General features: G+C 38.4%; 1 protein-coding gene across 2 annotated transcripts; it reads left to right on the top strand.

Annotated features, from left to right (window-relative positions):
• The first annotated feature begins 1221 nt into the window (after positions 1-1221).
• mybbp1a (MYB binding protein (P160) 1a) lies at positions 1222-23996 on the top strand. Of its 2 annotated transcripts, none has more exons than XM_088441475.1 (27): positions 1222-1430; positions 1902-1997; positions 2088-2171; positions 2255-2329; positions 2479-2586; positions 3541-3731; positions 4240-4407; positions 4484-4601; positions 4986-5275; positions 5340-5444; positions 7041-7166; positions 9415-9609; positions 9715-9823; positions 9970-10060; positions 11988-12151; positions 12229-12324; positions 12412-12612; positions 13413-13583; positions 13669-13826; positions 13912-14046; positions 14469-14547; positions 16801-16932; positions 17009-17077; positions 20726-20839; positions 21206-21307; positions 21398-21522; positions 23365-23996. In XM_088441475.1, exons 1-27 carry the CDS (start codon positions 1254-1256, stop codon positions 23807-23809), a joined length of 3924 nt encoding a protein of 1307 aa, XP_088297601.1. In that variant the 5' UTR covers positions 1222-1253; the 3' UTR covers positions 23810-23996. The 2 variants fall into 2 exon arrangements, with proteins under 2 accessions (XP_088297601.1, XP_088297600.1); XM_088441474.1 differs by having other exon boundaries at positions 3538-3731.
• Positions 23997-25686: the final 1690 nt, after the last annotated feature.

Below are 25686 nucleotides of genomic sequence, written 5' to 3'. Positions count from 1 at the left end.
AGAACATTAGTTTTTTGTTTGATTTTTCTTTTAAATTACAAAAATCCCCCCAAATAAAGGTACATAAAAAATCCAAACAATCATGGTTAACAATAGTAATAGAGAGCCTTTAAAAGTTTTTTTTTTTTTTTTACATTTGTTAATGCTCAAATTTAGGAGGGAGTCCCTCTTTGTCCTTTTGTTATGCTAAAGCATGTTCGTTTAATCTCCATTCAAAAGGGTAATCAAGAAAACAATTGTAATTTTGATCCTGGTTTTGTATCTGAGGTTCAATAAAACGCAGAAGTTACAAATCTTACCTCTTCACTATGCATAGTAAAAAGGCAATTGCCCATTTGTAGTACAATAACCCAATCTTGTCAAATCATTCAAGGTGTGGTCCTAACTATATTTTACCAATGGTGGTTGCAAAGCAGACTGGGAGTCCAAAATATACCATCTCAACGAGTAGGCTCTCCTAAACCAGATTTCTCGCCGAAACGACTCTTGTTGGTCATTCTCCGTGTTCCTTGTTTTACTTTGAAAACAATAATTATCTGTTTATATACAAAACTGAGCAAACGAAGTCTTTTGAAAATATAGAAATACCTTATCATTCAACAATGCCTTTTGGGCCAATCAAATGTCTTCAAAGTAATTGGCCCTATAAACAACATTAGTGTTGAGCAGGAACTGATCCCCGCCCCTACTAGCAAAATCGTTGCGTAAATGTTTCCACCACATACAAAAAAATTGTAAACTGTAGTTGCAAATAACTGGCTTTAGAACATTTAATAATGGATGACCAAAGCAGCCCAGTTTTATTCAGCTCCCAAAATATAAAAAATAGTAGTTCAATGTTTACATTTTAAGTAAGGCTGAAGCAGTTGCTAAATTAGATCAACTGAAACGTGTTTCTAAAAAATAACATTCACAAATCGAAAAACTACCGGTAGTCTTATTTACATCTAAATAGACCTTGACTTTGTCCATTTGGTGCAATCGTTGTAGAAAGTAATTTGGGGAATTCTACTATTACTTAGATAGCCAATGAATTTATTTTTGATGTCTGATAGCATATCTACTTCATTTAACTGCTATTTTGCCTTTCAATTTTTCAGGCATCATTTTTATTTGACGTTGGTATTGCTAGCAATAAAGTTATCCCCTTCAAATGAATGACCCGGAAGTTAATGCTTCAGGGTTAACCAAAAAAAAAAAAAAAAAAAAAGCCAGCACGTTTTTCCCCTCAGTTTTCAGCATGTTCCTGTAAGATGTCTGCAGACATGGTGGAACTTCAAGAGAAAGCGTCCGAGGCAGTCCGGACGGCCGGTGTCCTCCAGCAGAACCGAGTTTTTCTCGACTTCTTCTGGGATTTGGTCAAGCCCGACCCGGAGGTTCGGCTAAACGCGGTGGAAAATCTTCTTAAATATCTGAAAGACAACAACGAGGTGACAACACGTTGCATTCATAAGACTGGTCTCATTGGTGACACCTAATTTAATACAGTACGCTAGGTTTTCGCATTAACTGTTTATAGTAATGTCCATTTATGATTATAACGACTAATTATTTGATTTACTCATATTGTACACCAGGGGTTAGCAACAGTTTTGAAACCGAGTGCTGCTTCTTTGGTACTGAGTAATACGAAGGGCTACCGGATTATGTGAAGACACCGATCATGTTAATGATTTTTTCACAATATTTAAGGAACAGCTGCATTAAATCGGTAAACCAAGTGTAATATGTAATGTAAATATGCATTTATTGTTTATTTTGGCAGTCACCCAACTTTTAATAACATAAATGGCAAGACAGTCAACAAATAAGATAGGATAGAAAGTTTTACCCAATATAAACAACTATCTGATATGTAAACAATAACAATGATTATGTGGCATGAATTATGTTGTCTACAGGAGGATGAGATGGAGTACACAATCAAGAGGTTGGTGGATGGGCTTGCTCACATACGGGAGGTGGCAAGGCCCAGTTTCAGCCTAGCTCTGGGTCAGGTGGGACACCATCCCGTCGCAATCTTTTCCTGGGTCTTTGGCTCATGAGGTTTTATTTGATGTGATGCTGAAAATATTCTTTTTTCCTAGCTCCTGAGCGAATTTCAGAACCTCACTCTGCAGAACATCCTAGACAGAATCAAGGAAAAGTATGATATACAAAAAGCCAAAAAGGTGAGTGTTTGAAATTCTTTAGTTCCTTTTTTGATCACATTACTGGGTAAGATAATAATATTCCTTCCCACGCTTTCCTGAAGAAATTTGTCAGAAATGCTGCATTAGGGAGCTTGTTTGGCATCCTAGCTCTTCATCAGTCAGGCCGTCTCTTCGAAGTAAGTACATTACATTTATGAATTGAACCAAAGCAGACAATGTTCATAGAACAGACAAACCACATTATTTTTCACGTGATTTAAAATTGCAGAGTGTGCGCTGCATTTTGTAAAAATGCGCACGTTTATTATACTTCACAATCTTGCAGGAGCCGCTGGTGGTGTTGGGTTGTGTGCAGCTTCTACAAAATCTCACCCAGCATCGACAACACTTGAAGGACCTGCCCAACAAGACCATGATGGACATTCTCACTGAGGTGATATCCGAATAAAGTAGAGCTATACCAAAAAGATTATTTTCTAGTGCCTATACTGATTATTAGTTGTCAAGGAGGCCAATAACCGATGCACTAAGAAGTGACAAAAACAATGGCAGTCCTGTTGGTCGGCTAATAGCCATAGCTCTGCTTTTGTTTATGTTCCCTCTGCTGCTGCCGTCTGCCAGATTGGCCAACAAGCCCCACTGATCCCACTGCTCAGCTATCTCGTCCAAGATGTTGAATGTGCGGTGAAAGGGCACTAATAATTTTTTATTGTTAATGAGTGTTAAGTGCACATGATTGTACTATCTGGCAATGAATGTAAAAGTACTGTATAGTCAGAAAGGCGATGTACCGTGAAGGTTTTCTGTGTGCCAAACAAATTAGTTTACTGTAATCGGACATGCCACGGGCAATTGGCCAACGTCGACCTAGAGTGGAGCCCTTAGCTGACCAAACATGAAAACAGGGAAGCTGAGTTTACACTCAAGATTGCAATTTATTACAATAGCATTTGTAACATCCTCCAAAAGCTTTCTTTCGTCCTCACTGTACTCCTTTAGCCATGCATTGTCACTTGCGTGTGAGATTCACTTGGAGATAGCTTGGACAAGACTGGCGAGGCAACCAATCAATCAACCAATCAATCAACTCAAGAGTACTCCTACAAGCCACTTGATTGCCTCCTGGCGCAACATCGACCAATGAGAAGGGCAGGAGTGGATTACAACTTCTGGTAGATGTTGTGCGGGGAGCCAATCACATGTCTTGTAATAATGCCTCTAGCGTGCTTTCCTGGTGAGGTGTCCGGGCATACCCACCGGGAGTAGGCATCAGCAGTGACCAAGAAGAGGCTGTCTCGCGGCTGGCCTGGCAACGTTAGGGGATCCAGCCATTCACCCTGTGTTTGTGTCTTGACAGGTTCTTGACAAAGTGTTTCTGTCTCAGCAGGTTCCCGAGAAAGTGTTTGATGAGGTCCTGCTTAGCGCCCTACAGACTGACATAGCTTCGGCCTTCCAGACTCCAGAGCATCTGCAACTGCTGCTGGTGGCATTGGAGCGCTTCCCGCAGACTCTCCAACCCAAAAAACTGAAGAGGCTGCTGGGCTCTTCCACCATAATCAACAATGACAACATTGGACAGTAAGAAATGCAAAATGATCTATCTTGGTACCAAAGAACTTTGTTGGAGTAAGATAAAGAGCTTCATTTAAACGGAATCAATCCTTTGCTCTCATTTTTGGCGTATTTGTTCTGTGAATCAATGTTAGTCAGAAGATGGACATCACTTAGAGTGAATTTGTCTTGTATTTCCATCTTGTTGCATTTTAGACAATTCCAAAAGTTTTTATGGCTGGGTTAGGGAGCTAAAAGTCCTCAAGAGCTGTATCCTCCTTGTTTTCACTATTTCACATCTCATTCAAATGATGAGCTCATCAGAAAGCTCTGTGAAAGCCTGATACATATCCTAATAATTTGAAAGATGTACATCAAGAGAGGGACATAAAAAAACAAGCAGGTACAGTTTATGTGAGTTCCCTGTACTATTCCTGTTTAAGGGAGACATCAGTTTCTTGCGAATCCCCACCATTTATGGCTGGGCTCCATTCGAGGTTTTTCTTAACCTTCGAGGTGTGCCCTGTTCTCTAAGGCTGACAAACTTACTCAAGATGGCGGCCCGCTCTGTAAAGAAGGAATGCGTTTTGCCAAAGGTGGCCATGGACCTCCTGAAGCTCTCGCTGAGGGAAGACAGCTTCCAGCTCTTTTGGAACAAAGCCGTCGTGGAGGGAATGCTTAAGGAGCAATGGGGACCCACACAGTAAGTTAATCGGACAAAAGCATTGAGACGGGACATTCACAAAAACTATTTGATATGTTTTTTTTATTCCTTGTAGTTTTGTGAGTTTCCGACTGTTGGGAAGCGTTTTGCCGCTTCTCTCCTTGTCCCAGCTCAGGGAGGTTTTGTCCGGGGAGGTGATGAAGCAATATGGTGATCATGTGGTGACTGCTCAGGTAAGTCTTTGACTTTTTTCTCATGCTACCATTGCACATTGACAGAAATGGTATCTTTCTAGCTCATTGTCATAACCCACAAGAGATCCTTCTTATTTCATTATACTGTAGAAACTGAATAATCTTTGAACTGTTAACTGGTATTAAAGGGAAAAAAAAAAGGTGTGTTGGGGGCGGGGCGGGGGGGGTGCTACTTGGTGGTGGCCATGACTTGTAAAGTGTCAACACCATGCATTGAGCAAGTACACTATGATTAATCAATTTTCCATAAACAACTTTGTCCAGCAGTGAAATGATTCAATGCAGTGAAACACATTCACACAAGATCCGGCCCACAATACAGCGCCACCATCAAATGTTAAGACACACTTAACTGTTTTCCAGAAACAAGAACGTTTCAAAATGGCACCTGAGATGGAGACGTACGTATCGAACTTCCTGGAGGGCTGCGAGGATGACGAAAAGCAGCTGGCGGTGATGGTGGGCTTCTCCTCACTGGTTAATGAGGGCTACCCAGTGGTGCCGTCCGTGTGGCGCGTGGTGCAGCACCTGCGGCCAGTGGCCTTGCGTAAATACGTGGCTTGGCTCAAGACTAACTTCCTGCATCCCCGTGTGGACAAGCTGCTCAGCTTCTCCTCACGCAAGCAGATGGAGCGCGAGGACAGCTCAGAAAAGTAAGTCCTGAGAAACCCCAGTCATCCTGAAATGCAACACTCAGCCGTTTATTATTCTCCTCAGTGACACTGTACACCGCCTGAGGAAATGGATTGTGGCCAGGCTGGCCTCCATCATGGACAACAACCAGGTGAAGAAGGATGATGAATTCATTATGGAGATTGCCAGGTATGATGCTTTTACAGATTGCAAAAGTACTCATGTGACTTAAGTAGAAGTCTGGGGCTCACTTTTTACACTTCAATAAATGTTTTGGAATTGATACATCATATATAAACAAAGTGTGTACCAGATGAAAGACTAAAGTATTAGGAATATATTGTGTGTGTGTATCATATTTATATTCTGTGTCAGTTCAGTTACTGTATATGCCATTGTCAGGTTCATTTGTCAGACATTTGTAGGAAACTATACACAAAAAAGGAGACAAGGCAAATCTTCCTTGCATGAAGGGAGCGGAGAGGAACTGACCAAGGACAATTCTACTGCGCTATGCCGGTCTCTCCGACCCCTCTCACTTTTATTTGATACAGAGATCCCTAACTACATGAAGGTCCTGGCCCTCAAGGGGCAGGAAAAAATGCAAGTCTATGGCCGGAACCTTGTGTACTTGTCCTTCTATTTATGTATGATAAAATATTATATGTAGCAAGATAAAATATTATGCATAGCGAGACATTGATAAGAGTCACAGCTGCGGGAGCGCTCCAACTGGCAGGCTTGAGTGACCTTCCTTCTGCTTGAGACAAAACAATACCAAGACAGTGATTCTCACACTCATTCTCACAGCATACTTTTTCTTCTTGCAAGCAGTTATATTTTGTAGCGGATTTATAGTCACTATAATCCTATACCACAATCATTCACACAGCAAAGCATTTCTTGATTGCAAGCATTTATATTTTGAAGCAAATGTATAATCACTATATTTACAATTATTCTAATAGCCATCAAATACGGAAAGTGGACATCTGTAAAGTTGTCACACTCACTACATGGGGTAAGATGTCACATTGGATTTTACAACAATTAAAACAAGGACAGAATTCTTGTTCTTTTTTTGATTGAACGTGAACATTGAAGTAGACATTGAATAGACAATATTTATGATTGAGTTTGAAGAGACCATTGAACATATCCATTTAACATATGTTAAATACCTTAATTCCCCAAATATAAGATGCACCTGTATATAATTAATTAATTTATTAATTTTGCGGTCAAATTCTGGTATTTTCTATGTTACTGTTATTTTCTATGTTACTGTGTATAAGACGCACAAACACTTTGACAACAATTTCAAAACTAGCAAAACAGAATACATCTCATTTTTGTAAACTCTTCGTATTTTATTGTGTTCATATCCATAAATTATGTGTTTGTTGTGCGTTAAGTGTGTTTCAGATTACCCCAATTGTGAGCAGTCCGTGAACGCCTCGCCCCTGTAATGCTGAATGCACTCAAAGCTCTTGTTTTACCTTTTCATTGCGGTGCGGTGCGAGTCATTTGACCATAAATACCCAAAGTTGATCAGGATTTGTTTTTCACCATGTTTCTGATTGTGTGTGTATATACCAAAAGACCGCAATTAATAAACAAGTCAAATGCAATACCGTTTTACTCTAACCGGTGAACTCTTAATTGAATCAGCTGGAAATATGATTTTTACACGATCCTCTCCATTTTAGTAATATTTCAATGTGTGAACAAGAATGGTCCCGGACAGTGACCACTGATGATTATAACTTTTTTTTTTTTTTTCAGATTCGTCTTTTTCCACACGTTCTTCAACACTAAGAAGGCCTGCGCTGACATTCCAGAAACTGAAGAGAAGCTCCACATCCCACTGGATGAGAAAACCAGAGCAGATCTGGTTACTTCCCTCTTTGGGTGAGTGCTCATCCGCCCAATACCTGTTATCTAATTATTTCGTGGCAACCACTGCTGAGTCAAATGAAAAAGGAAATGGCTTTAAATTTGGAGATTTGAAATTTGGAGAATAAATACTCATTTGTATTTGTGTGATTCTCAATAACTCAAATAGATGTTTAATTATAATGACATGTACTCAGAAACAACTTAGAATCAGATTGAGTTAAAAAGTATTATAATGTCAAAGTGTGATTTAATTCAGCATTCAAATAACACATTTCCACTTAATAATGAATGACTAAATTTGATTATGTTTTGATAACATTTTATTTAAACTGAGATTTTGAACATCTCTCTGCCCATATTTTTTGTTCAGACAAACTGACGCCAGACGCACAGTTTGATTTAGGTCTATTATATTGTGTCTGTCTGACAAGCCGAGTGCTCGAATAACTCAATTACTGCTAGCTAACAGATAATTTAACCTAGAGGCTGCACTAAATGCTGGCAACAGGTGCCATACTACAAAATGTTTTTTATATATATATATATATATATATATATAATATATATATATATATATATATATATATATATATATATTTATTTTTTATTTTTTTTTTTTTAAGTGCCCTAAATTGGTAATTGAACGTGATTTCAGAACAGCTTCATGAAGTTTGTTTACAATGGTGTGTTGCGACTGCTCGCTCCTGTAGGGAGGAACAATTTTGCAGTAGAAAGAATTGTTAACCTGTGACATTCTTTTCCAGGAAGAACTTTCAAAATAAAACTGTTCCAAGGCATTCATTTTCTTATTTTACTTGAGGCGTGTTAAATGTTTCACTATTCATTGGCATAGAGCCTTCCGCCTAATATGCATATCACATTGAATGAATTTATTACCAACGTGTAAAAAGAAAAACAAAACAAAACAAGGTAATATTAAGGAATGAAGCAAATAACATAGCATATACACATTCAGAAAAGGAGTGTATAAGAAGTATAGACACTTTTTTAACTCTTACTCTTTTGCAACTTAACTAATACTCATACAGTAATAAATAAACTATCACTGACCCTGCAAGTGGCATAAAGCCCCAGACAATTTAAGGGATTTTCTGGTCATGCAAGCCCCTCCGCCACTGAGGGGTACAACTTTTTTCCCCCCAAAATTAACTCTAGCATTTTTTTTTACGTATTCTCATTTATCAATTTATTCTTACTTTTTGCTTTATTTTCTCTACCTATAATTGCCTATGGAATCCACAAGATGATGAAAAAATTTACAGTTGGCTCCCAGTTTACGAGATTTATCCGTTCTGCGGTTGGGAACGTAATGCAAATTCGCCGTTTGGCAGGCAATCCAAACCTATGTTAATTTGTGAATGCATGTAAAACCTTTGGTAAAAACATCAATTTTATATACATATTAAAAAAAATGTATCAAAATAGTATAGTAAGTGCTACATATATATATGATATATATGCATACAATTAAATGACATCATAAATAAAAAATATAGAAAAGATTTATTTACCTTTTATGTGACGAGCTTGTTATGGCATATTCCCTAGTAAGGTTAGCTTAGCCTAGGCTAGCTTAGCCTTTTTCGCATTTTTTGATTATCTCCAGCTTCATTTCCATATATATCATCTTACTTCTCTCTTTAACATCACTAGCAATCTTGGGAGCCGTAGCTTACCTATTCAAGTTTGAATTAAGCAATAAAATGCAAAATAAATAGTTATTTTAAACACTCAAGATTCAGTCCGTAGCAATCCGCCGTTTTGACCATCACACCGACCAATAGCAGACCAGTATCTTAGGGAGTTGTGACGCAGACCAATAGCTGACCAGCATCTGAGTGACACGTTGGAACGCAGGACCTGAAAATAGGAGCAATTACCTAAAAAGGCCTGAAGATAGAAACAAAACAACACAAATACAGCCAACGCCTAGGGTCATGACAGTTGTTTTTGTCGTAAAGCGGGAAAAATACCGTAAAGAGGGGACAAAAAAACATCGCAGTCCATGTCGTATAAGCTGAAACAAAGGTAAGGCAGGGACGTCGTTGACCGGGGCTCCACTGTATTATTATTTTGTCTAAAGGAAACACCTCGAATTATTTAGTTCATTGGCACAAATGTGGCACAGAATGGGGTTAAACTATTACAACATTGTTCCTCTGCAACATTATGACTTAAGATAGCATTAAAAAAAATACTTTAATCGATCTTCTTTTGCTAAACTTTGTCCATCTTCCAGGCTCCTCCTCTCCATGCATAAAATCTCAATGACCGACAAGACGTCCAAAGGTGTGGCGGTGACCCACCGGCGCATGTCTGACAGCTCTGTGTGGCTCTATAACTTGGTCCAGTATGCCCATGAACTACTCAACAAGCCCAAGTTTGTCCAGCCCATCCATCCTTTCTCTGAGGAGCAGAGAATGGCCTGGGACAGGTCAGACCACGTGTTCTCCTATTTATTCTCCCAAACACTGACCTTCAGGTTTCATTATGTGTCATTGTGTTTGATCATTACTTCTTTACATCTGTTTTCTCCCAGCATGTTGGATTCAGTAGTGAAGCTGAAGAAGAAAACCAAGAAAGGCCAATCGGCGGAGAGCAGCTCCCTCCAGCAACTTTTCCTTTTGATCGGCGTGCACCTTTTCAAGGTATGATTTGGATGGGGGGAGGGATTATTTTCATTTTTTTAATTAAATCCACAAATAGGCCACACACATAATCTGCTGCCTTGCCTCATATTATTGTTTACGAAGCACTATTTCAAATGACAATTATGATATTGTATTCGGTCAAGGCTCCAGATGAGATGCTGGATGTGATGAAGGACCTGCAGAGTTGCGTGGACAAAGCGCAGGAGAAGAAAGCCAAGAAGAAGCCGAAGAAAGGTGAGCGATCACATATACTTTTTGAAAGGTATATACATAAACGGAGTTAAATAATTTAAAGCAAACGTTGATAATGTGAAACATTTTTAAAAGTTCAGAAAATATTTACACAATGTACTTACACAACTAAACACAAAAAGACATTGTGAAAAATAAACTTTCAAAACTAACTAACCTAAACAAAATTTGCCAAAGACTAATTACAGCCGTAAAACAAACCAAAACATGTAACATTCTGAAACAACATAATTAATGAAATGTAGTAGTAACTGATAGAATACATGTACAACAGTAAAAACTAATTTAGAAGTAAAAATTTACATTGAATCTATAACGCTGATTTACAAAAAAAATAAAAATAATTAAAACAATGTAAACTATTTTATCAAAATTTCATTGTAAAATTAATCGCACCTCACCTGATTTTTTTTTTTTTTTTAAACCCTTTCACTCCCCTCAAGACAATGCGTCACACAGCTTTTCAAAAAACGGCAGCTGGTATAGGAATGATAGCAATAAGATGAAATGGCATCCCAGCGGTTCATTACACACTTTCTACTCGCTACTAACAACTTTTCCAAACACAACAAGACAGTGATGGGCCCGCATTCAAAGAGGGAGCTTGCATTGTCGATTGACCATCTAGTACTGCGCAAATATATTGGTAATAAATGCTATGCGTGTTATTATATATTATATTATATTCTATATTATACTGATTACTATGTATTGTAGGCGTTTGGTGATTATTTTCACCTCTCTGGCACGTTTATATCATTATTAATATTATTATGAAATACCGATGGGATAAAAAAAAATATCCCAGGGCCTGTAACCTAATCTCCTAACTAATTTTCCAAGTATCCTAGATTTATAAACAAGCACTGGTAATATATGCTGTAAGTTTTATTTTTTCCGGGAAAAAAAATAAATGAATCGGTAGTGAAAGGGTTGGCAGAATGCAGGGTGACCTAGCATGGAGATTTGGTTGGGGGAGAGAAGTAGCACGTTCAGTCCTGCAGCATGAGAGGTTGGAGACTCACTAAAAGGACTCTGCTCTGTGTACCCAAAAGATACTGTTATACTAAACAAATTTTGCGCACTTGATTTATGCACACCCACGGTCGTTTTTCATGGGGAGAGGCGGTTGGTCACCATTAACCGTGAAAAATAAGGGATTACTGCATTAAAAAAAAGGCTAATCTTAACAGTAAAACTGATACATCTCACAGAAGTAAAAAATGAATTTACAAAATGAAAAATTATTTTCATTTGTAGAATAAAATAATTTTCTACCAAAAACTTATAACAGTACAAAGACATTTGCATTCACCTATAAATTTTCAGTAATGACAAAATCATGACACTATAGACCACTGCTACTCAATTAAATTTTGCAAAGCCCCCCCTAGGAAAGAGAAAACACTTTGTGCCGTCCCCCACTTGCCGACCATAAATAAGATTATTACCTATGAAAATGGTGTAAATATACAAAAAAGTGCATCCTTTTTTAACACGGACACTAGGAAAATTAATGTAAACAACTTTTACAACTGTTAACTACTTTTTTACCGTGTTTATACAGGTTACAAATTAGTCTAAAACTGAAAAAACTAAGTGCATCAAAGTGCCTGAAATGTGAAAAAAAAGAAAGATTCCAGTCATTTTACCACACAGACTTCACACGGCAAAAACAAATCCTTTTTCTTGGGGTCTCCCGCACCCTCCCATGGGGAGCCCGCCCCACTATTTGAGAAACACTGCGACAAACACACTGACAACTGTAAAAACAAGCTCATACTATTAAAGCCAAAGTAGTTTTACACCATATTGACCGTAATATTACACTAAAAGCAGGTATTTTTTTTATTTTTATTTATTTAGTTCTTTTAAATGTATGTATTTATTTTTCCTCCCCTTCACATAGCCAGCAAAGAGGATGTGGCGGAGCCTGAGTGGGTGGAGGTCATGGTGGACCTCTTGTTGTCGCTGCTGTCCCTGCCCAGCAGACACATCAGGCAGGTGTGCAAGTCTGTCTTTGCCTCCATATGTCCCCATGTCAACGCTGCTGCCCTCGCCGCCATTATCGATGTAAGTAACAGCCTGCTCCTTCTTGATTGTGTGATGTGAGGGCGACATCACTGAAGATGTTGATTTTACGTGCAAAGGTCCTGGATCCGGATAAAGATGACCAAGACGATGGGCCCGTGCTTGTCTTAGACGATGCTAAGAACAAACCAGAGAAGGATGAAGAAGAGGACATGGTTCTTCATATTATTTCATTCTTTCTTTTGCTCTATCACCACTGAACCTGTGTCCCTGACGTTGAAATGTTTTTTGTTGCTCAAAAGGAAGACGAGTCGGACAGTGACTCTGAGCAGGATGGAGATGGAGATGGAGATGAAGATGGAGATGGAGATGGAGATGAAGATGAAGATGAAGATGAAGATGAAGATGAAGACGAAGATGAAGATGAAGAAACCTTGGAGGGTGAGGTGGACCAAAACTTCAAACTGAAGCTGATGAATGTCCTGCAGGAAAAGAGTGCTCTGGTGAGACTTTTTAATACATGCACTCATCAGCAATCATACACTCATAGGAAAAAAAAAATATCAATCTGTCCATGAAAACGTTTATTACAAGGCTATTTGTAAATGAAATTGGCAATTTGGGCAGATTTGCACAGCATGGAACCTTGCTGTCTGTGTAATATAAACATTACCCACTCAGGGGCGCTATTTATAAACAATTTTCTATTAGCCATTTTTTTATAGGCATCTTTTTTTTCAGGCACATTGATGCACTTGGCTTTTTTTCTTCTTAGACAAACCTTTAACCTGTATAAATGCTGAAAAAAAGTAGTTAACAAATGATGGAAATTGGTTTATGTTGTGTTTTCCTTCTGTCATTGTTAAAAACGATACAGTATTAGGTATGCTCATAAATTTTTTTTAGAGAATAATCTTATTTGGTCTGTGTGGCAAGTGGGGGAGCTTGAAATGTTTTTTCTTTCCTATTGGGGGGCTTTGCAAAATATAATCGAGAAGCACTGGTATAATCCGTCATCCATCCCCTCCACTCCTATTAAACACTAAAAATATAATTTAGAAAACATAAACATGTAGATTCATGGCTCCTCAGACAGCAGTCACCTCGGGCATCCACGGACACCAGGGAGCCACAACCAGTGCACAGTCAATACCAATTGTTGGTCTGCATTCTTGACCCGTGCTTGCACAAGGGGCTTATTCTGTGCTTCTAAGCACCACATTTGGCAGTCTGGAGGGGCGAAATACCTACAAATGTACTTCAAAAGAGACCTATGATGATGACACCGTACGCCCATTCCCAGGGCACAGAGGAGGATAGCAGCAACGAGGACTTAGATGATGATGCCATGATGGCTTTGGACGAGAGCCTGTCGGCCCTTTTCTCGGAGCAGCAGAAGAAGGTCCAAGCCAAGAAGGACACTAAGGTCAAAATACGTAAAGAGAAGACACTGGTGCGCGATTTCAAAATCAAGGTAGTCAAAGAGTATAGTATTTTATGTTCTATCTACATCAGAATTGACACAAAACAATAAGCCTGTTCGCTTCTTGACTTTTTAGGTGCTAGACCTGGTGGAGGTATTTGTGGACCGGCAGGCAGGCAATCCTCTGGTTCTGGACCTTGTGGAGCCTCTGCTGTTCATGATTGAGCGGTTGATGAGATCAGGCAATGAACAGCAGGAGCAGGACTTTCTACGCAGAGCAGCCAACATTTTCAAGTAACTCACCCATTCATACTGACAGTTAGGTCATAACGGTACCCGTCATTTATTTAGATCCACATGTGGTCTTTATATTTTGTAGGAACCAGCTGTGCAGGTCCAAGGTGTACTGCAAAACCGCAGAAGACCGACAGGAGGAGCTTCACAACCTTCTCAACAAGCTAATGACAAAATTGCAGAGGTTGTCTGAGTCCTCTGTCGGCCTTTACTACTTCAGGTAAAAATAGTGATCAGGGATTGGTCAATACCACTTTTACTTCCAGACGAATAAATGGTATGAGTAATCAATTCCTGAGCACTCACTGATAGCTATACCATTAGTACCCTTTGATAAACCCCACCCCTCCAAAAAATCAAAACAAATATACCATTTTCTCTAAAGATTTCATGAAATTAATGGCAATATATAACCAGGGCGGCTTCCTTTAAAATCTATAGAGGCACTATTTAGCCATTTTTTTAAGAATAAAGAGTAAAGTAATTAAAATATATTGATGCTTTTGCCAGAAAGTGTCATGAGTTTTTATGCATGTTTAGACTGTTACCACGGTAACAGCATTTTATCAAAATGTTGTTTTGAACGATGTAACTTTTTTTTTTCTCTCATTTTTTTGTATTTATCAATTTACTTTTTTGCAGTGCTGCTCTCTATGTTGTAAAAGTGTTACGAGGAGCTGAAAGCAAAGATGAACTGGCTGATTCCGGAACACAAGCAGATGTATGTAACTCTTAGTTTCTCCTTCCTTCTAAAATGAGAAGACCAGCACTTTCTGAGACTTAGCAAAGTCATTTTGTGGTGTGTATATGTGTCATATATATATATATATATATATATATATATATATATATATATATATATATACAGTGGGCCCCCGGGTTACGGACTTAATCCGTTCAGCGGCTACGCTCGTATCTCGGATTGCTCGTATAGCGGGCAATCCAAACCCATGTTAATTCGTGAATGCGTGCAACGCGCGCCGAAGCCTTTTAGGTAAAAACGACACACTGTATACATATATTAAAATCGAGAGACATAATCTGCTGTACACTTACATTACATAATAATTACTATGGATAAATAGCTTTTACCTTTAAAACGACGAGACTTGAGCTGGGTGTAAGCAGAGGGGGACAGAGCCCTACCTCAAAGTCAACACGGCGATAGAAATGCTATTGCTCTTACAGTGTTACAGTAACTCTTTCAGTCAGGGTGCAAATCACGCAGATACTAAAACATCATCCTCTTATTTCTTTCTTTACCGCTGCTAGTAATTTTAGAAGCTATGTCTAACAGATAAAGTTTGCAAAGTCTTCACAACATTCCGTTTTTCACTAATTTTCTCTCCTTACTTCCATCCTGTCCCATCAAGCTAGATAAAGGCGTTCGGCCAATAGCATATCGGCATTTCTGTGATTGACGTGTGACGCCGGCCAATAGCATCTCCGTGAGTGAGACCGGGTGACCTTAATCGACCAATAGCATATTCGCATCTCCGTGACTGACTGATAATTATTCGCACTTTTTTTTTTAAACGGTTGGAATGTATTGACAATTAATTTAAAAAAAACACACATTTAAACCAATGACAATTCTTTGTCCTGCAATCGGCACATTTAATTTCATGTCAGCTGTTTTTCCCTTTAGCTGTACAAACACTACACTTAAATGGTAATATATTTAGACACCGTGAGTGAGACAGTCAGTGTGACGTTGTAAGAGCAATAGCGTTCACGTTACTGCCCCAAGTATCTACTGATGATTAATGCTGTCGCTACTGTTGATTTTACTGACGCAATTAAACGAGAACATATCTATATACTCAATGGCCGGCATGTCGAATTGCTCGTAAGGCGAGAGGTTTGTTCGTAAGCGGAGGACAAAATTCTCCCTGATCCACGCTCGTAAGGCGAATTGTTCGTAAATCAGGGTGCTCGTAAGCCGGGGGCCGACTGTATATATATATATATATATATATATATATATATATATATATATTTTTTTTTTTTTTTTTTTTTCTTAACACATTACTCATGTACACCATCACTCGTATTTTTCCGTGTTCTCTTTTCAAATAGGCACAAAAATTCTAATTTTGTGCAAACAATATTTTGAATCAGGGTCATGGCCTCTTTCTTCTTATCAGGGCTACTCTATTAAGTTTACTGCTTGACCTTGGGAGTCATGAGGTGGAGCATCAAATGGGTCAGCAAGATCTCTAATGCTTAATGTAGCTGGAACTAAAAGAAAGATTTTCTGTTTTTTTTAAACATTGCACCTTCTTGTTCTTGTTGCTCTGTTTTACTGGGTCACAAAGTGGGTCACTGCAAGATAATTTGAGCTATCCTCGACTGATAGCATAATTGCCATAAAGTGGATTATCAATGAAGTATATAACAACAAGAGCTACAATAGCTTTGCAAAACTAACGCTAATTTTTAAAATAAGGATTGGCATCTTAAGTTTGTGGGTTTTTTTTCTCAGGCATTTTGATGCACTTGTTAATTTTTTTCTGTTTTAGACTAATCTGTAACCTGTATAAATACTGTAAAAAGTAGTTAACAGTTGAAAATGAACTCATTGCTTTTTGTTTTAAGGTAAAAAAGTTTTAGGTATAATCATACAATTTTTAAAGATAATAATTTTCTTTATATTTGGCGCAACGAGTGAAGGCGTGCGAAAGGTTTTCTCTTTATTGAGGAGGTGGCTTTGCGAAATATAATTGAGACATTGTGACATGATCTATCTTCTGGAGTTGCTGAGTAAAATATGTGGAGAGATACCACTACAAATGTGCAAATGTAGTTCTTAAGTTTACTTGGTCGGACACAAACTTTTGTTGTTGTGTTGTTCCTCCAAAAATGCTGTTTGCTGTTCAGGGCACATAATAAAAAAAATAATTTAAAACATTTGTCTACAAAAAGCATTTCAAACTCATTTCAGGTCACATTTGGTTTCTGTGTGTGTTTACAGTTGCGTTTCATGGGCAAGGTGGACGTAGAGCGCGTAGCCGGTGTCTTTCGTGAGGCATTGTGTGCCTTCATGAGTCACAGGAAGAGCCCCCTGAATACCCAGATGTTCACCGACCTGTTCACCAGATTCCCGGTGAGTGAGTGCAGTGCAACAGATGTTTTGTCATATGGTGCTGCTAATTCATGTAATGTGTGTTTGTGTGTAACAGGTCCTTTGTGTTAAGCTGTTGGACACAACAATTCAGTACATCACATCAGGCATCAGAGATCACCAACAGGTTACCAGTGGCACTTTTTTACACCATTTTTGCAAGTCATCAGTTTAAATTTTAGATAGACATGGGATTATATCAGATTCTGATTGTATGATAACCTTAGCAAAAATATCAAGGTTATCACAGTATTTAAATTACAGCTCTAAAATATATCATTTTAAAATGTTTTTTTGGTAAATAGACATTTTTCTGCATTATTTTATTATTTAAACAGTTTTAGTTTTTATCAAAATCTCTAAAGCTGCATTTCTTATAATGACAAACATTACCTTGCTGAATTAAAATAAATATGACAATAACATTAAAACAAATTAGTGACCAACCGGGTTTTTCTCATCAATAAACATACAGTGGCCCCCCCGGGTTACAGCGTCCCTGGCTTACGTTCTTTTCATGTTGCGATGTTCAATGCTAAGATTTTTCATCCCATCTTTAAGGTTTTTTCCCTGCTTTGGACAAAACCAACTGTCATGACCATAGAGGGTTGGCTCTATTTGTTGTTTGGTCTTCATCTGCAGGCGTTTTTAGTTAATTGCACTTATTCTCTGTTGCTGTCAATGCCTCCATGCAACGCGTCACTACAATGCTGGTCTGCTATTGGCCGGCGTCTCCTCACTCATTTAAAAATGGTGGAATGGTAAAGCTTTGTTCTATGGTGACTGGTTACAAAACTGTAATTATAGTGCATTTTATTGCTTAATTCAATCTTGAATGGGTTAGCCATGGGTCCCAAGATTTCTAGTGATGTCAAAGAGAGAAGTAAGATGTTTAATTGTAACCTAAATTGGAGATAATCAAGAAATACGGTTACCCTAGCCTAGGCTACCCTTACTAGGGAATATGGGCATAACAAGCGCCACTCAAAGGTAAATAAATCCTTTCTATATATTTTCTTTTTGATGTTTTCTGATTGTATACATGTATATTATATATACTTAGCACTTACTGTACTATTTGTGTTCCAATTTTGAATATGTATGTAGAATTTTGATGTTTTTACCTGGGGTTCTAAACACATTAGCTATTTAACATAGGTTTGGATTATCCGCCATACGGTGAATTCGCCTTACGAGCCCAACTGCGGAACGGATTAATCTCGTAACACGGGGGCCCACTACACATGATTTTTTTTTTTTTAATCAATTTAAACTGAAAATGCAAGTAGAAATATACAGCACAACAATATTTATAATTATTATAATATAATTGAAGTAAAGTACCATCAAGTCGTGGTTGTACACTTACACAGATTTAAACGGTTTTAAACAACCGTGACTTTTAAAATCGCAATATATTGCCAATCCATTCATAGGCCCATACCTAGTTTTAGATAATGGATGGATGGGTGTCAGAATTCTTTCATTTGTTGCACAACATGTAATTCTGTTTTAATCTCAGAGGTGAACGTCAATGAACATTAAGTTGTAATTTGAAGCCAAATACATGAATTATCGTATAATTCAGTTTGAAAAGGTTAACTTCATATTTTACAGATTCATTAAACCTATAGGAAAATGCTTCTTAAGCTTTTAACTACTTTCTCTATGAAAGGGAAAGTCAATACAAACATGTTTTTTTTTTTTTTTAATCATAATAATGTTTTATGTGCCTCCAGTCGTCTATAAACTCGGCATTCTGATTAGTAGTGCTTTGTGGAATATGAATTAAGTAGCAAAATCCACCTGCTTGTAATCCCATCTCAGAGGGTGGCCACTTTGTTGCTTGCTGTGGAATGAAATGGACATCACAGTGGCTGAGGACTCAGATAGTGACCAATTGAGCTTGTGAACTCCACCTGACCAAGCTGAGAAAACAAATTGATTGATCGTTACCTGAGCCTCAACCTGAGAAACTGTGGAGTCATTGTCAGTCGAAGGCAAATGGCAAAATTGCCGGCCTCTGGGATGGATGACAACAGATGGATTGTATTGCTTGATTAATCTTCCTTAAACTCAATATTTAACAAAATCCTATGTTTGAATTAGTGTGTTTTTTGAGAACATGTTATTGTAAATACAATGTTTGGGATGACTTTTCCTTTAAGCCACTTTGATTGGTCTTTATGCAATGTTGTAAATTTTCATGCTGTATAAACCAACCATAATATTTATAATAATTGTGTACAATTTCCTTCTTAGTGTTTGTAATCTTAATAATATTTGTAGAAATGTATAATGGGTGAAATTATTTTTCCATTTTAATTAACTGTGATGCACTAACACGTGCAGGATTCTCAATGCCAGGCAATGAAAATGAGAGCAGTAGTTAGTCCTGACATACTTGAATAATAAATATGTTACAGGTCCCAATTGCCTGGGATCCCGGGTAACAATTGAGTTGAGCCCACCTGAAAAATACAGGTGGTGGGGAGGACAATGAAGACACACCCATGCAGTTAGTTGTCAATCCCAATTCTCCTCTGTTTTATCAACACAAAATTGATCCTTTCTTTTCCCAATTCAATCATGTTCACCATATCACAGACATTTTGATGGTTTCAAATAACAATTAACTTAACATTCATAATTCATTCATCTTATCCGATGGATCTTTGGATATTTATTTACAAAAATAAGTTAAGATTTGTTGCTTTTGCAGCATCACTCATGCTGTCAAACGAAGTGGTCAATCGCCTCATCTGATAATAATGGCTATCAGCTGCTGTTTTAGCCTGCCCTGCCTCCGATGCCCCTAGCAAGCTTAAACTCAAACCATCTCAAGGCTACAAACTCAGCTTACTACGTTGTCCTTTAAGTGCATCGGGTTTAGTTCAGCACATCGCTTTCGATTTCGAATAAACATTAAAAACAGACTAACCTAAAAATACAGGTGGTAGGGAGGACAATGAAGACACACCCATGCAGTTGTCAATCCCAATTCTCCTCTGAAGGGAGGGTGCGCACTCGTTTTTTTCAAGAGGAGCCTGGGCAACACAACCTGATGCCTAAGGTTCGGCTTCAAAGGTTCCTGACCCCACTAAGACATGTGGGTAAGCAACAGCCTTACTTCCATAAAAGAGACACATTTTTGTGTTGAAAATTAAGAAATTGAATAAAATGAACAATGAACGAAATGTTAAGCAAAATATATGTGTCACACATGTTATACCTGTACCCTAGGGCTGCACAATTAATTGAATTTTAACTGTAATCATGATATTGGCTGCCACAATTAATTGAGCTGATTCTCTGCGATATTAAGATTTAGAAAGTCAATGCCACATGTCAAATCAAGCACTTTGTCATCCTACCACCAGGGTGCAATGTTTTCCACGTTTGCATGACAAAATACGCAAAAATTTGCAAAAAAAAAACCAGATCTGTGTGGTTTAAACCCGTGGTTCCCAAAGTGGGTTTCGGTTACCCCCGGGGGTCCATGGCCTGACTGCAGGGGGTCCGTGAAATAATTGATTGGGTGTTTTGGAACTCATTTAGTTTATCTTTTAACAATTACAGATTTGTGTGTATGTTATATGTTTGGCTTAGATATTTTGGTTTTGTGTTTGTAGAAATTTGATTTCTGAAAGGGGTTCCTGACTCCAAAAGGTTTGAGAACCCCTGCTTTAAACTGTACTTTGGGCATAGGTACCACTAAAACAAAGCTAAAAAATCCTAACTGTTTTTTATTTGAATTTGTAATTTGTGTGTGTAGGGCCAGGCTTGCGTGCTTTTGCTGCGTGCCATGCAAAACAGGGAAGTACAGAAGCTGATGAGCGGCGCTCCCTGGTTGGAATTTTGCACCAATGTGGCGGCTCAGCTAACTGCGGTGAGTGGACGCCTGGCCTTTAGAATGGAACGCCTTTATTGTCATTGTACAGGTGTATCTGCATCTGTGTGCACCACCATCTCATAGTGCACTTTATAGCTCTACTTTACTCTTAATAAATGACTTTGCTTATTGCTGGTGACATCACTTGATGCAAGACGGATTTAACCCACTATTTGTCTTGTCAGTCTTGCCTGCAAAGCTATTTAACAGTAGATGAATCTCAGACAGAAGCACTTTCTTTTCTATACACATTCATAATCGAATCACTGCTCTATATTAAATATAAAATGTAAATCAGAGCATTCCCGAGTGTGTTCTGGCCCTAATGCAAAGTTTATTAAATGAGCTACTTTTTCTCCTCAGGTTTTCAGTAAGGAAGTTCAAACTGAGTACAAGGCCCTCCGGGAGAAGGTAGTGAAGGCTCTGGAGCTGTGTCATTTATTGGTCAAGCTCATTCACCTGCAGGTATGTCAGTCATTGGCTTGAGACAAGAATGAAAAAAGAAAAGAAACTGGAGGGGTAAACTCCCAACATCTGCTATTTGTGTCTGTGTAGAAGCTCTCTGTGGACCTGAAGCCGCTTATGAGTGCCCTCCAGGCCTTGACTCAAGTCCTTACCTTCAACAAGACAGGCAGGCTGGAGGACATCTACTGGAGTGTCATGAAACACTTTGGAGTCATGTAAGTGCAAAAAGCAGAAAAACAGACACATGGTGCTATCAGTCACAGTAAAGGTCCACACATCAATTCCCTGATGCATTTTAATTGATGTGCAAAACATATCGTAATTTCCCAAATATAGGACTCGCCAGTGTATAATCGTAATTTCCCAAGTATAGGACTCACCAGTGTATAAGACGCACCCTTAATTTGGGATCAAATTCTAGTATTTTCTGTGTTACCGTGTACAAGGCGCACCAACATTGTCAAAACTATAGCAAAATGGAAAAATTTGATCTTTTGTAAACGGTTCATATTTTCTTGTGTTCATAAGTTATACATTTGTTTCGAATTACCCACATTGTGAGTGGTCAGTGAACCCCTCGCCAGTGTAATGTTGAATGCACTCGAAGCAGTTGCTTTTCCTTTTTGTCGTGACGTGGTAAGAGTTATTTCTACCATAAATACCTGAAGTTGTGCAGAATCCCTGTTTCACCAAGTTTCCAATTGTGTGTACGTATATACCAAAAGAACGCAATTAATAAACGGGTCGATTGGAATACCTTTCCATGTTTTCTAACCAGTGCACTCTTAACTGAATCAGCTGGATATATCATGACTTACATGATCCTCTCCATTTTAGTAATATTCCTGTGTGTGACCAAAGATGGACTCGGTTGTTGGTTCATTCTGCTTGCTTCTTTTGTTGGAAATAATGGTGTAACAGCCAACTGACATCCCCCCACTAGCTCATTCTTATTGTAAGTAAGAATACGGCCGACATAAAAATGCAGATCTGTGCGTCAAAACTCGGCTTATGTGGCTGACAGATCAATCTTCTTCCCTTAAATGGTGTTGAATAAAAAATAGAAAATAAAAAAATCTATAAATTACCGTTTAGAAGATGCAGCCATACTTCTGGCCTTCATTTTTTGGGGGAAAAAGTGTTTCTTATGTTTGTGGAATTACGGTCATTTATTTTTTATCAGGGAAAAAAATATAATGCAAAACACTACTTCTGCCAAAATCAAACTCTTCATCCCACTTCAACATTGTTCCATGGCACCAATATTCCACCTAAATGATTCATCCCTTTGGCCTGATAGATGTTTTTCAGTGAATAGTAAAAGATCCCCCCCCCCCCCCCCAAAAAAAAAAAAAAAAAAAAACCTTCCTGTGACATAATTCCTTTGAACCACAGGTTCTGCGTGATTGACAAAGAACATGTTCCCATTTAAAACATTTTAAAAAGAAATCTGTGAATAGCTGCCTCCATTTAAAAAAAAAAAAAAAGCTTTTAAATGACTCAGATGCAAGCTTTTCTCTAAATGAATCCCCTATATTAAGTTCAACATCATTACCACAAGATGGCGCCAAAAACAAGACCGCTGACAAAGGGTTTTTTTTTCAGAGTAATGGAGGACAGCCCTGCAATTTGAGAAGGATTGCTCTAGACCCACAGAACACATATGAGTCAGCTGTAGTTTGGTCTCTACATCAAGGGCATTTCAAATCAAAAGAATACATTGAAACAAGACACAGGGGAGTTTTGCCCAGATGATGACAGCACGTCAAAGTTCAACATGGGACGATCACTTAGTGATTACACAAGCAGGAGTGCGCCATCCCTTGGCCAAAACACTTCAAGAATGAAAGAAAATGACCTGAAAATGGTCAAAATACTGCAACATGGGTTAAATAGTGATCAGTAACAACGGCAACTGTCAGGAGGTTGTTTTTTTTTTTTTTACGTCTAATAACCTGCCCCTGAAAATGGTGTTCTAATATGAGATCTTGTACGACTAGATTTCAACCCATCCCTAATACTCAAGCACATCTCGTTTCTCTCTCCGCCATCCTCAGGAGACCCAAAATTGAGAAGATAAAGCCCAGCAAGGATGGCGACCAGCTGCCCACGGTGCAACAGCCTGCCAAGAAGCAGAAGGGCTTTCTGCCAGAAAGCAAAAAGAAGAAAAAACGCCCGCAGCCCGTCTTGGAGCCCGCCGCCGCCAACTCAACCGTGACAGTGGACAAAGCAGGGGGAGGGAAAGGACAAAGCCAGAAGAATAACACAAAACGGAGAAGGCGGGCGTCGGGCGGCGTGGTGCCATCACAGACCAAGCCGGCCAACAAGAGAAAAATGCAAGATGACAGCAAGAAGAACAACACAAAAAAGGGAAAGCAGGCGTCCGGCAGCCCGCTGGACATGCCAGTCAACCCGGCCAAAAAGAGCAAAATGCAAGATGGCTGCAAGTCCGTTAAAAAAAAGAAAAACAAACAGAAAAAAAATAAAGGAGGGCAGATTTAAAAGTGGGCTTCTTTTTAATATGTTTTTTTTTTGTCTATAATTCTTTCTCAGTGTAATGAATTTTTCATCATGTACCCAAGAAGAATGAAGAGAGTTCTTACTTTTTCTTAATGTGTGTGTGTGTGTGTTATTAGAAAAGAACATTTCCACAATAAATCATTTTTTTCCTGCTGGAAATTCATCATCACATTGCACCCACTCCTCAACCTTTTTGTTTGTTACGCAACTATTCATTAGTTGTGTGAAATTTAATACAAAACAACAAGCAACACTGAAACCGCAACACTAGCTCCATCTGGGTTTGAACCTATTTGATGTTGGCAGGCATGATAACGATAATAATAATAGGTATGCTTCCATATTGTGCAAGTTGGGAAATAATAATCTGTCTTGAAAGATAATGCCTAGCAGAAATCAAAGCAACTAGCAGAAATGGGGCTCGGTGTGTGTAGCAAGACCAAGTTCCACATAGTCCAATTGCTGAAGCAGTTTAGAATGCACGCTACCAATATGCTTGCTAAAATGTTTTTATTCCTTTGATTATAGATTGTCGTTAGAATTCAGTGGTCCCCAACCACCGGTCCATGGACCAACTGTTAACGGGGCCACATTTGCCGCACTCGAATTAATGTTGTTTAGGAAATTATTTTGTTTAAACAGTTCATTCTTGCTTTGTTTGGATTAATTTTTGTTTTTTGGCGCCGCCTCTGGCCGCTGTTATTACATTTTGTAGTGAGAAGGATGTTGTGCTTTGGAGAGTGGTCAGTCTGTGACACACGTTTTGCCTCTGAAATCCTTCCCATGACTGTAAGTTGTACTTTCTTTGTTGTTGAATGTTGTCATTTATGATATGCCCAAAATTAGTTTGTTTTTTGAGCCAACAACTTGTGACTGGGATAACATCTAAGCTAATGTTAGCATGTTAAATAGTGCTGACCTGTATGCGTTTAGCTTGTTAGCATTTTCCTTTTTGCCAGGTATTTCCCTTTAGTATATGTTAGCATATGCAAAGGTTTTGTATTGATAAGAACTCATTTGCTTCTAATGTTTTGTGATGAATAGCATTTGGAATTCAGTTAAATCCGGTTAACTTAAGCAATGGAATTTGCAGAGATGGGTAACTTCCATTTTTTTTGCTGGTCCGTCATTCGTTAGAGACCCGCCCCCTTTCCGTCATCGTCCATCCGTCATTTTTTCAAGCCATACGAAAGTCAGTCTGATAGTCCCTTTGTGTGTTTTTGCCCAACTTTCTGCCACCACTAGAGGGTGACATTATACTTTTTTTTTTTTTATTCTTGGCAGTCATTCGAGGATGACCCCACTGTAAATGATTTGTTTTTGCAATGTGAAATGTAATTGTGATAAATAAGGACTGGCATCTTTTATTTTTCAGGCACTTGGGTTTTTTTCTACTTAGCCAAACCTTTATGTATAAATGCTGTTTTAAAAAAGTTAGCAGTTGTTGAAAGATTTTTATATTGCTTTTACCTTGTGTCAGTGTTAAAAAGGATACAGTTTTAGTTATATAATTTCATAGATAGTGGGCGGCGTGAAATGTTTTCTTTTTCCTAGGGCGGCTTTGCAAAATATAATTGAGAAGCACTGCTTTACACAGTATTTAAAAAAAAAAACATTCATTTAGCTTTTCTGATACCTGCAGAAATCCTTAAAACCTCACGTACACGTATTCCTATTTGAGAACCGCTGGCATTGATAATTTGTCTAATTAAATGAAGTTTATTTGAAATTCAAGCAACCTTCCTAATTGCGTCAGGAATGTCATTTATTCATGTGCTCTTTCGTCAAAACAAAACAGTTGATCTGAAAACATTCTGTCTTATCTAAATGGGAAAAAAGTGCACTCCTTACTCGGCCAA

Source organism: Hippichthys cyanospilos, chromosome 18 (assembly GCF_059441005.1).
Source record: "Hippichthys cyanospilos isolate Australia breed blue-spotted pipefish chromosome 18, RoL_Hcya_1.0, whole genome shotgun sequence".
NCBI lineage: Eukaryota > Metazoa > Chordata > Actinopteri > Syngnathiformes > Syngnathidae > Hippichthys > Hippichthys cyanospilos.
This window is presented reverse-complemented; position numbering and strand designations above follow the sequence as displayed.